The 13,039-nt window shown below is 44.6% G+C and overlaps 2 protein-coding genes across 6 annotated transcripts in view; one reads left to right on the top strand and one right to left on the bottom strand.

Annotated features, from left to right (window-relative positions):
* Positions 1-13,039, bottom strand: part of LOC119161388 (mediator of RNA polymerase II transcription subunit 27) — an 80,818-nt gene that overhangs the window by 44,743 nt on the left and 23,036 nt on the right. For 4 of the 5 annotated variants that reach the window (XR_012887372.1, XR_005108457.2, XM_037413826.2 and 1 more), the window contains exon 3: positions 4,618-4,745. Coding sequence is in view for 3 of the 5 variants with exons in the window: in XM_037413826.2 (XP_037269723.1) it covers positions 4,618-4,745 (128 nt within the window). In the remaining 2 variants the exon portion in view is untranslated. Of the gene's footprint in view, positions 1-4,617; positions 4,746-7,888; positions 8,604-13,039 lie in introns of those variants that run through there. The other variant, XM_075879426.1, reaches the window with a different exon arrangement.
* LOC119162377 (uncharacterized) overlaps positions 8,920-13,039 on the top strand; it is a 297,639-nt gene continuing 293,519 nt past the window's right edge. Inside the window, exon 1 of the mRNA XM_075879424.1 lies at positions 8,920-9,053. The gene's annotated coding sequence lies outside the window, so the exon portion shown is untranslated. The remainder of the gene's footprint in view (positions 9,054-13,039) is intronic.

The raw sequence follows: 13,039 nt of genomic DNA, 5'->3' as shown, positions 1-13,039 counted from the left end.
AACCTGAGCGCAGATCTAGTGACCAGAAGAACTCTGCGCCTAGTAAGCAGTCAAGGGCATCGTCTATGCGAGATAGCGGGTGAACATCTTTGCGCGTGATCTTATTCAACCGCCGGTAGTCGACACAGAATCTTATTGAGCCATCCTTTTTTTTGACTAGAACAACTGGGGAGGCCCACGGGCTGTTAGAGGGCTCAATAACGCCGCGCTTCAACATGTCAACTTGTTCCGCGATTATACGACGTTCAGATGCCGATACCCGATGCGGACGCTGACGTAATGGAGCGTAAAGGCCAGTGTCGATTTGGTGAGATACTGTGGAAGCATGGCCCAATGTCATTTGCTGGTGACCGAAGCTGGCGCAGAGCGCTCGAGGAGGGTGATGATGTCACGCGCTGCTGGGCCGTAAGGTTGGTGTCGATGCAGCGCGAAATTGCGTCGATGGGGAAGAATGATGGGGAAGAGGGTGATGGGAAAGAATGATGGGGAAGAGGGTGATGCGCAGCAATCAACAGCGTCAATAGGTAGCATAGTCGAGTGGTTAGAAACTACACATGCACTCGAGAGATCAAAGTCATCGGCAAAGCCCAGGCACTCTCCGCACAGTAACTTGGAAGGCGAGGGAAACGGATTTGAAACATAAATTGCACTTGATCCAACGTGAATGTTCAGAATGGCGAAAAGAATCAGGAAGCACTTGCGGTGAACAGCGGTTTCAGAAGGCATAAAAAGAACAGTTGAGCCACTAGAGACGTCACAGGAAAGCGTAACTAGGGCGGATGAGAATGGGGGTATCGAAGTGTCGGCGGCAACGAAAACTTTTGCAGGTGAAAGGGGTGAGCCGAGTGAAGCAGCGTAGCATAACGGCGCGCACTCCACTTCGGCGCGAGCACAGTCGATGACGGCAAGATGAGTGCAGAAAGTCCCAGCGTAGTATACTGTCATGGGAACACTGCCGAAGCACTACAAACTCGACTACATAAATATCGTCAGCAATAGCGACACATGCTGTGCATGCAGCAAAAAGGCGAATTCGTTGCTCGCAGTGCTCAAAACGAAGTCGTGAACAGGCAGTCGTGAAGAGGCATTGTGACTTTTTTTAGTCGACGGCAAAGTTTTTCAGTCATTACAGACACTGCGGCGCCAGTATCGACCAATGCAAAAACAGGTATACCTTCAACGGAGACAGCAACGACGTTGGACGGAAAAAAACAAGGTCTTGTGAAGTTCGAAAGATCCGCAATTCTTGCCCCTGAAACTGCGGCTCCTAGTTTTCCTCAGGCACAGGGCGAGGTCGACGTAGCATATGGGAAAGGGAACAGCAATGAGGTGAAGGCGACCGGTGTCTAATGAAGTTCCAGCGAGGTGAAAATGTGTCCATGGTGGCAGGCTTGCCCGATACAGCAGGCTCAAGTCGTGGTGGGAAATCATAAGTGTTGGGCCGGACGTCGTCACGCAGGAAAAACTCACGCCGTCGACAAAATCGTGCCATGTGACCCGCAATTCCACAGGCGAAGCATATGGGGCGGTTGTCTTGAGTGCGCCAAGGGTTTTGAAAGCGTGGTGGTGGTGGTCGGGAGAAAGTACGGGCAGCCTGGTACATAGGCTCAGTCGGTATGACAAAGGGGCGTGTGGACGCAGGCGTTCGCGACAAAGAAACGTGGGCATTCGCGACAGACGGACGACGGGTTCCGTTCAGTGCTTAGGCATAAGTCAGTGGAGCAGCTACAAGTGGTGCGTGAGCTGTTAGTAGCCCCTCGGACACTTTCTCCTAAACTACTCGCTGTATTAATGGCACTAAAGTAGATGGGGGCACCTTCGGAGGTATAAGGCACAAGGGACAACTGGCGTGCGACCTCCTCTTGTACAAATTGCTTGATCTCGAGAAGCAAAGTGGTGTGGTCTATAGCAGTGCCAGCCGACGTTAATGCAGAGATTGTTGCACACGGCGCGCTGGCACGACGTGTGGTGTCACGCTGTTTCCAGAGCTCGTCATAGCTCTGACAAAGTTGGATCACTTCCGCTACCGTTTGCGGGCTCTTGGCGACAAGCATCTGAAATGCGTCGTCAGTCACGCCTTTCGAGATGTGTTTGATCTTCTTGGCTTTTGTCATGGCCGAGTTGACACGCCGGCAAAGGTCGACCACATCTTCGATATAACGTGTAATTCTCACCATTCTGTTGAGCCCTAGTACGCAAGCGCTGTTCGGCCTGTAGTTTGCGAAGCGCTGGACGGGCAAACAAGTCTGCAAATGCCGTTCGGAAGGCCGACCAGGTGGGGAGGTCTCTCTCGTGATTACGGTACTACAGACTGGCGACGTTGGTCAAATAAAATTGGACGACAGTAAGCTTGTGCGCATCGTCCCACTTGTTGTGCTTGCTCACCCGGTCGTATTCCTCGAGCCAGTCTTCCACGTCCTTGTCATTGGTTCCACTGAAGGTAGGCGGATCGCGTTGCCTAAAGGAGCCGAGACAGACAGGAGCTGCAATAGTTGGAGCCGAGGCGGCCGCCTGCTGATCGTTGTGCGTGGACATCGTAGCAACTGGAGGCAACGTACGGTTTCGCAATTCCAGCATTATGCGTTACCCAGCACCTCCATCAATTAAAATGAGGCGTTTTAGAGAGGCACTCTTTTATAAAACAGGAGAGCGGTCACGACAAGTCAAGTGGTAATGACGGAACCAGCCTGTGTACTCAGCCAACCAAACGTCGTCTTCTTCACAGACTGAGTGATACCCCCTGCCTATCTGAGTAGCACTCATCTTCTTCTCTACACTTACCTGATAAATGCATAAAAGAGATCCACAATCGACCTTGCTCGAAAAATGTTTTTAGAAGCAGCAGAAATCATGGAAATCAACGAAATCAGAATTTTCCATTGTATGCTGTTTTCATGAAGTTAGCCCGATGGTATTTCTTTATTGAAAAGTGACAGTAATATAAGCTTTGGCAGTATGATTAATAAGCCATGCCTAGAACGCGATGTAGAAGTTTCATTGCTAATCATGAACCTTTTTTTTTTTTTAAATAAAGACAAATGGGCAAAAAGACGTTCCCTGGGCAGATTTTGAATTTTTTCCTAAAAATGGGTACTCTACACAGAGAAACTGAGAATAAGTGAGCGCGAAGGCTGCTTCCTTAAGCTTGGCAGTCAAGCCTAATGTAACTCCAGCACAGGCTTCGTATTCTTCCAGTTGCTCTCCAGCTATGTGCCTAAGTTTCCCCTTCAACAACAGCGGTCGCTCCAACTAAACCAACCTAGCAGAGCACATACTTAAGGCAACTGCACATCGTGCAGAGGCATCTGCCCATTCATGAGAAGCTCGAGACTCCAGTAAGCACCACTACGGTAGCTCCCATCCCTCACTTTACCTTTTGCATTACTTCCATAAAAAAAGCCACCAGGCCTGCGCGGAACGTGCAGCACAGTCACGGGGAAAGCTGGAAGAGCGGACTTTCAGAGCCTTTTCTAAACAGTCCCTGGGTAACTGCTAAATGCACATTTGCTGGGTACAGACTACGCCATAAATAATGATAATTTTTAAGTAGTAGCCAGGCATTCGCTACGCTATCTTTCGTCATTCTTTAGAGAATTTCCGCTACACACTTTCAAAGAATGTTGTGCAAATATTTTATGCAGTGGCTAGAAATGCAGTAGGCTCGTGTGCTCAGATTTGGGTGCAGGTTAAAGAACCTCAGCTGGTCGAAATTTCTGAAGCTCTTCCCTACGGCGTCTCTCATAACCATATAGTGGTTTTGTATTGTTAAACCCCACATTTCAATCAATTATGCAGTGGCTGACAACAATGAAGAATTATGCCTGAAGCGAGTTTGCGCCACAGTTAAGAGGTAAACAAGCACAAGCTTTCGTAATGGGACGACCCACTTGTTACACAATTCGCATTGTGTGATGCCTGGTTGTTCCGTTGCTGTTCCAAAATGCCTTATTACTCATATTAGCGCAATTCCTTTCCCGACAACAAGCCTGTCTAAGGCGAGTTAGCAAATGAGTTACAAGCATTGGCGTGGCTCAGTGGTAGAATACTGGGCTGGCACACAGGTGACCCAGGTTCAAATCCCACAGTGTTCTTGGTGTTTTCTATTCTGAGTTTTTTTTTACCTTCTTTTGTCCGAAAGTGGTTACGGACACCAGCGGCCGACAACTACGGCGCCACATGCGACCCGCGTTGTGATCTCATAACAGCTTTCCCTGTTAAATACATCTATGTTGCTTTCACGTGTCACCTAAATATATGCTAGGAGTCTGTTTCATTATAACTGTTGCCCAGCTTGCATTTATCGTTACGAGAACAAGAAGGACACTACCCCATGGTGTGCTATGTTTTCAAGTATTTTCCTTTTTTGCCTCACATTTCTGAGCACTATGTACTCAAAGCACCAACTCACCCAAACTGCCACACTACTCTTCCTATGCTGAGACAACAGCATCCACTAATTTAGAACCTTTTTCAGAAATACCTCAGCATTTACCTTTAATGGAACATTTACAGTTTTTATGATATGACAATAAACTCTGTCAGCAGTAATGCTGTGCGATGCCAGTTCACATATTCATAGATGAGGTACCAAATTACTTGTTCAATTCAGATACTCACTGAGGAGAAAAATTGTGGCCATTGCTATGTGGTCTTCTTAACCGTTTTGTTGGAAATAACGAGCTGTTAGATCTTTTCAGTCCATTCTGGGTTAAAATTGCCGATGCATGGCTTGTGTGCTCATGAACCTGCAGCAAACAAAAATAATATTAAAGAGTGTAGCAAAAAGCTGTTACTACAGGTCAAATTTAGCTTAGCAATCAAAGAAAAAGAAAACTACTGAACACATTTATTTGTTTCTGTAATTTTTAGCTTCAGACTTGGAAGTGTAGAGTCTTGGCATCAAGCCCGATTCAGTAACGTCAATTGTGGTATCAAGTATAAGTTGGCAAACTGACTCATGAGTCGACCTACTCTGACTCACTCGGACTCAAATTGAGCCACAAGTCTGAGCCCGAGTAACTCCAGGTGACTAATATTTTGGTGAGTGAGTTCAGATGAGCCTGGTTGAGAGAAATTTATTCGAGTCTGAGTGAGTCCAGTTCAATAAAATATTGGTGAGACTGAGTATTGGTGAGACTGAGTATTGGCGAGACTGAGTATGAGTGAACCCTAAGAGCAAAATGTATTTTTCGAAAGAATTTGAGTAAGATCCACCTTTTACTGCTGGCATATGGCCCTATCAGTATTACTATCAGCCTTATATCAGCTTACATTGGCACTCAAGACTATCCACACATATCTCGACACAAACATTCATTTGCGACCTCAATGTTTATTGATCAGAGGCGTATGTTCAGAGGGAGCGCCAGAACCTCCTCGCCCCCCCCCCCCCCCAAACTGTTTGACAAGACACTCGATATAAACATGTCGTGTGCGTCTCATATTTAATAGAAATGTCGATACTCGATAGCAACCACTGGTGACTCGTATGTGAAGTCACAGGATCAAAAGTCTCATCATAGAGCAAAGATTACGTGTGATACTGACGTTAAACAGCCTTTACATCAGGAACAGAAAAGCTCATTTCGCACCAGCGGGCTCACGAGTTGACTACCTCATGCTCACTCAGACTCAGCAATATGATGACAGTTTGAGTCCGAGTGAGTCCGGTTGAGAAAAAGTTTAGCACGTTCTGCTCAGGAAAAACTTCTATGAGTCTGAGGCTCATATTCACAAATCAACCTCATCCGTACGTCAAGTTTTCTTCATCGGTCTTATGCCTTTGTTGTGCTTGAATAAATTAGGCCAGTATTGATGAACCAATCTTGCTGTGCATGTTTTGCCCTGTTTCCATTTTTGTGCCCTTGGAGTGCACGTAGAGTACAGAAACTTGATAAAAACGTGAAATAAGACCAAGGTTTCTTTGTGAATACAAGCCTGAGTGAGCTTGCAAAGCAAAGTGTATTTCTTGAGTGGGCCTGGGTGAGTTCCAATTTTTTCGCCGATATGGTATAAGGTTCACTTTATCACAATAAAAAATATTGCTGAATGCTTCAACAGTAAGGGCATGGTAGCTCTAGTCTCTGTAAAGCATTTGAGGACAATGCACATGGCTTGGAATGAAAATGTTTACAACATAAGTGTGAAGGAAAAAAAAAGGTGTTGCAACTGAAATTTGCCAATATACTTAACGTCTTCAGTTCTGCAAAGATACATAGAATGCCAACTTTATATCTAAACCTAATTGATCTGTAAGCGGTACTGGACTAAAAATGGGCATGTACAGCCTTTAGAATGTGAAAACTTCCTCATCACGTATCGTTCATTTTTTTTAAAGATTAGATTTTATGCAAGTGACACTTCGTTTGTAAATTTGAAAAACGGACTATCTGGATTTGTTCAAGAAGCTCAATTTCACAAGCGCTCAGTTGCGACTAAATGTCCATCTTGTGTAAAAATTCAAAGAAGAAAGCCAGATGCTGAAGAAATCTTTCCGGACAACAAAGTCCTAGAAAAAGCTGCTTGTATATGCAGGTTTGTACATGCAGGTTTCTACGAGAAAAAGTTGAACAGCTTGCAGTACTTAAAGGGACCCAACACTTTCTTAAGATGGTCAGAAAATGCTGCCGACTGGTAGTCGAGGCTCCTGTGAACATGTCACCAAACTGTTACAGTGCGACATGCGTGGAGAATTTTCAATTAGCTTTCATGATTATCAAAAAATTATTTGCTTTCCTCTTGACCAAATGACACCATACACTCATGTTCAATTGCATCATAACCTCATAGACGTGGCCATGGCTGATTTAATCATCATGAGCTTCACATTTATCGTGGCCACCACCACATACACGCACTGCACTCTCTAGAGCTATAATTACATACTACTACAGAATTACACCAGTGTGATCATTATCATGCTAAAAACGAGCCATGTCTTCAGGAAGAAAATAAGGGAAGGACAATGCTCAAAGTACGACGCAAACTGACATACTGACATGGCTTTTGGCCCCTTTGTCATGTCTCCCTGTGTAGCTTCCAGTATGCTCTTTTGGACGAAAAGAAGTAGAAAGCGCTGAAAGCTTGCAAAAAACCCTGCAACTCCAGTTGTATTTGACAAGATTGTAAAAACTTTCGCAGCAGCCAATTCATAAGGAAATTAATTCCCGTAGTGATGCTACTCACTCATTACTTGAAAAAATCTTGGAAGGCCCCTTTAAAGAACTATGAGTGAGGCCTACTGTTTGCCATAATAGTATGTACTGCCTCCTAGCCAAATGAAGTGTCTGCGGGCACTCCTTCATCAAGTGAGGGACATTATTTTGTGCACAACTTACAAGGATGGCAGCCGGACAGCGTGTTGCTATTTTGTCGCGTGAATTGTGAGCAAAATGACACTTTTCTTGATGAAAGACTGTAACCAAAAAGCTCAAGTGGTTCCTTTATTACTGCAGGCATTAAAATATAGAATCTTGAAAAAAACTGTGCGAGCATCACCTTCACACATGGCATTGAAATTCAGAACATTCACTATCAAGTGATAAACTGCTCAAAAGAATATTATTCTGCTAATGAAAAACATTTGAGACATACCATGCAGCAAAACATTCCTTGCGACTTGCTAGTCACTGCGGAACTGTGCTACGATTGCCAAAGCGAACATGTTGGTGAACCTGCATATTTCCCAATCCAAGCAGTTTTCTACAACTTCACCAGTGCATGAATCCTGATGTTGCCTTTTTAAGCAACGTTTTTAAGAAGGTAAGGCATTTGCTCTTTAGGAAATGAAATGTTTGTTTTATGGCTAGTCTGACAGAAATGCTTACACCGAAGATGTATTAACATTGCATAAAATTACCCATAAAAATGAACACCGCACAACACTTACAGTTTCACAATGATTCCCTCCTTGACATTCACTGAACAAAAATATGCAAAAAACCTGCATTGCGTGCACTCCTGTCTCACTTAAGGTGGTAGGCCATCTTCGAAAGTCATTATTTTTTTTTGCGAAATAAATTTTTAGTGTTTTGTTTTTTCTTGCATGCCCAAACATTCACATATATGTTCCAACAAAAATTATCTTCCTAGTGTCATTAGTTTGCGAGTTACAGCAAGTTTTCTATACCCTATGCTCCTATAGCAAAAACGAAACCACATTTCCAACTGTGGTTTCGGTTTCGAAAAATCGCTTTCAAAAGCAAGTGTTCTTTCGTCTATATTAATGCTATTCAAAATACTTTATGCATTTTATTGTGACTGTTATATAAGATGACGTCATTAAATACAACTTTGTGTATAAAAGTTTTCGTTAATCTCTAACAACAGCCACAAGGGGGACGCACGATACTCGTCGGAATTTTTGTTGTTTGCCTTGGTCAGGCTACGTCAGGCTTCGTTCTGCATTTGTTCCACGTGTCAACGCTACTAGGGCTGTATCCTTAGGCCACCTGGACCATATTACGACCAGCATGGGGAAGTGCAGAACACAGAAGACGAGGAAGCGCAAGTTTGCTGGAAATCGCTACACGAGGACGAGGCTGCCTACTGACACAGACGCCAGTATTTCGGCGACCGCAAAGAAGCTTGGGGACATAAACAAGGCGTACCAGGCTCCACTATAGGATTCTGCGCTCCAAGAGAACAGGATAATATAAAGCCCCTGTACCTTCGGAAAAGTACAGCATTCTCTTGATCTACGCCGCTTCCTCCTCTCCACGCCTCTGATAGGGCGGCTGCGGTCACGTGGTAGCGCGCTCCCTTTTTCTCAGTATTTCGTTTCCTTCGCCTCTCGGCGCCATGTTGAAGGCTCCAACGTGCCATTTCCTGTGTATTCGCCCGATGTGAAGTGCACGAATTGTGAAGCGCATGTGTGCGTCTCGCTCGTTTTGTCGCGATGCCGGGTTGCTGTGCGTTTGGCTGCCATAACCGTGACACAAGGGAAAAAGTTTTTTGCCATTCTGCACGGAAAAGAGAATGCACGTCGTCGCAAAGTCTGGCTCCACAGAATAGATCGAGTAAACTTCGAGCTGAGATCGGCGCGGCTTTGTGAGGTAAGTGCTCGTGCGTTTTTACTCTTGACAGGCGCCTTGCTTTGCCGTGTGACATATGTGGTGTATTACTTATTCAATGTCACGGAAAAGTTTGTGGAATTTGTCATGCACCAAGACAGTCACTTGCTCGAGCAAAGGACTGTCTTGAACACCAGATGGTTGAAATTTCCGGAGCCCCCCACTATGGCGTACCTCATAATCATATCACAGTTTTGGCCCGCATATTATTAACTCTGAAAGAACGAGTGTCATGCACTGCAACACTAGGTTGTGTTTCACACATTCTACTAACCTTTTACTGTGATATGCAGATGGAAGGGCAAAGACAGAGCAAGCGTCAGAATGAAAATGTGATAGCAAAAAAAAAAAACTGCGCGCAGAGTTCACCGAAGGCCGTGCATTTACGTGCAGCTCCTCCATCATACTGTGTAATTTCGCGAACCACTTCTGGGTGACAGTCAGAACTTTCTGCAAATTCGGAACATGAGCGGGGCTTTATTTCAGCGGACCGCGGCTCATCGGCCGACATGTCATCATGAATTAGCGCGTCAAACATTCAGCGCATAAGTTTCAAAACGCTGCGGTAGTTGCAGCAGATGCCTCTTTGACGCGCAGTAGATGAAAGCAATAAATATTGGAGAAATAACAGGAGAAATAACAGGGACAAATAACATATGTGAAACGTCATGAAGTTTTGATGGAACACCTTCATGGGAATTGCAGACATTGCTGCAGTTATATATGATAGCGATAGTTTACACGCACGGGAACTATTCCTTCCCAAGCGGCGGGGCTTGACATTACAGCTGCCACGTAAATATTTCTTATCGATGCAATAAATAGCGCGTTGTGTTTACAGTATTTTATCTCAACCTTTTTTAAGTAAACCCAGTTACCGATATGCGCGCCAGATATACAGGAAAACGCTACGCTACGAAAAAAGCGTGAACGGCGTGCAGTTTGCTACAAATCGTACATCGTTTGCAGCTCTCCTGGTGCACTATAAGAGAGTTAGATGGCGCACATACCCACACACACTGGGAAAATGAACACAGAAATAAAAAGAATCATTACACACAGCCGTATGTGAGACATGGCACGCGGCCACGGCTGGATTAGAAAGGCTGTGGCTAAAGTGGCAGCGCCAGAGCGCAACCGGCCTGAAAGCTTCACGCATCCACATGGAGCATTCGAGGGGGCGCCACCGTCGCTCGCGAAAAGCGCGCAGGAGAGGAGGCGACGGAGGGGAGAGCAGTTGGCGCTACTTTTACGAAGTAGAGGGACTTTAGGATAATAGACATTGGTATTCTTTCTTCAGTCTTTTCATCGCTGGCATGTTCCGAATGCATGAACACAACACTGAAGCTCGAGAAACGCTCTCACCAAGGGATATGCTCGGCTTGTGCGGCCGTGTGTACCGACTGTGGGTTCAAGCGCCCATTTCATACGTCGAGAAAGGTGGGTCGTGCCAATGAAATGTGGGTCGCGTCTGGTTTACGCGATGCGCCAGTTAAGAAAAGGGCACGCAGGTGCGAAACATTTTCCAAAGTGATGAACATGCCTGCTCCTCCACGTCACTCCGCCTATGACAAATTGTCATCTCGACTCTCTGCAGCGGTAGGAGAAGTGGCATCGAAGTCGATGACTTGATGCTGCTGTGGAAGTTCGTTGTGTTGTGGGGAGTGCCGAGTGTGGTGTTTCAGGTGATGGCACGTGGCAGAAGCGTGGCCATTCATCTTTGAACGGTTGTGTGTCTGTGATTTCTGTTGACACGGGAAAGGTTACTGATGTTGAGGCCCTTTCTAGTTCGTGTATGTCTTGTAAAACCAAAAGCAAGTTGAGGCAAGATAGTGCTTCGTACCAGGAATGGAAGGCAAACCACACTTCCTGTCAAGCAAACCATGAAGGAAGTGCTGGCAGTATGGAGACGGTTGGTCTATACCGAATATTTGAAAGGTCGAAATGCAAAAGAGATTTGACGTACCTGCAGTACTACGGCGATGGTCATTCCAAAAGCTATGCCGCTGTCAAAGACATGTATGGAAAGGACAGTGTGCAGAAACTGGAATGAATTGGGCATGTCCAGAAGCGTGTTGGCTGCCGCCTCAGAAAACTGAAGAAGACAGTGCGTGGACTCGGTGGTAAGAGAAAGCTCACTGATGCCCTCATTGACCGCCTGCGAAACTACTATGGCATCGCCATAAGGACTAATGTGGGGAACCTTTCTACAATAAAAAAGGTTACCCTTGCCAGTCTTTTTCATTGCAGCTCTAACGACAAGCAGCCAAGACATGGCCTGTGTCTACTTGGAGTGAAATGCCGGTGCCGATAACAAAGGGTCGAAGCACTCGGCCAAGGAAAATATGTACACAAAGGAGAACTTCCAAATGATGTTCACAACAAAGTTAAAACTGTCTACAGTGATCTGTGCTCTGATGAACTTCTAATAAAGTGCCTTCATGAAAAGACTCAAAATGCTAATGAGTGTTTCAATGGTCTAATATGGCAGCGGGCACCCAAAGAGGTCTACGTAAGCTTGCCTACAGTTATGTTTGTCTTGCATGATGCTGTGGCACACTTTAATAATGGCAGTGTAAGCACCCTAGATATCCTGAGGCAAGCTGGCATAGAACCAGGGTACCACACGACGAAAGCTTGCATCGCCAGGGATCACCTGCGCATGCAGAATGCTAAACGCAAGTCAGCGGATGGGACAAAACAGGCCAGGAAGAAAAGACGAGCAGCCACCCGAACAAAAAGAGACAATAATGCTTCTGCAGAAGGGCCCAGCTATGAATCTGGAGCATTTAAGGCCTGCATGCGAATATTGTGACCCTTTTTACAAGCTCGAAAATCTTTGTTTACATTTTTCTGAAAATAACAATTAGCTCCAAATGTTGCGACGCAAACTTTCATATTGTATTTCTCAGCGTATACTTTGAACTGAAATTTCGCACAATGATTTACCACATATATATCTGTGCAGTGAACTAGAATAAAAGAAATCCATCGAATATTTTTCAGTTCACAGCTGAATTCTCCAACAGGTTCAGTCTAAATTGGCTCTTTTTCCCCATTTTTATTTTTTAGCATTTTTAGCATTAGTTTTTTCCTTGATATTCACTGCATAATATTTATCTAGTTCACTGCATAGCTCCAGCCATTAGTTACACAAATGTCAAAGCTTTACTGAATAAAGCCACCCATTAGTCACTTACCACAGGTGGCGTGGCTAGCACTTTTAATGCAACTTTTGACAAAGATTACCTCCCAATAAATAAATATCGGTATTTTGCATTGTAAATAGCTGGGTAAATTAAATAATACATGCTGGTTTTGAGGAAAAAGTTACTTCAACGCAGCCTGCCCTTAAAAAAATTTTTGTTTTTGAGTGGCCTACCACCTTAATGCAGAGTGATGTAGCACTGAAAAATAAATACACTGCCTATGCATGTGAAATGAAGAAAACACTGAAGCTACGAGAATTATGTAACTATTCCATGAATGTTACAAATTATACTGTGAAATATTTGCATTACCTATTAGAGCACCATCTCGTGAATCAAGCTACAACTCTGAATTAAATAGCAAAATAGTAGAGACACTTTCATCATAGTATTATGCAGATGTGAAACAGTGTCACAGAACAGACAGTCAAGTATGATAGCCCGACAACGAACGAAGCAAAAGTGTCTTCATGTGGTCAGTGAAGAACTACGCTGAGAGATCTCAAATGTTGCAGAGAGTGTTATTTTGTGTTCTTGCAAGCTGAAGAATAGAAGGCACTAGTTGTTGCATATTTAGAGCTGCACAGCTGCTTACTGTAGAGCAGATAGCCATGCTGAGTGGAGCAGATTTATATTTATTATATTTATGGAAAATGAAAGCAGAACAAGGACACAAAGTGCTGCATTGCCACAGGTCTTGTCGCGTACATTTTAAGTACAAATTCAACCAAGCCCCCATATCAATCACTGTCAAAGGCT

The sequence above is a fragment of the Rhipicephalus microplus genome, chromosome X (assembly GCF_043290135.1).
Source record: "Rhipicephalus microplus isolate Deutch F79 chromosome X, USDA_Rmic, whole genome shotgun sequence".
In the NCBI taxonomy this organism is placed as follows: domain Eukaryota; kingdom Metazoa; phylum Arthropoda; class Arachnida; order Ixodida; family Ixodidae; genus Rhipicephalus; species Rhipicephalus microplus.
The sequence above is the reverse complement of the archived record's forward strand: the minus strand, read 5'-3'. Positions and strand labels throughout refer to the sequence as shown.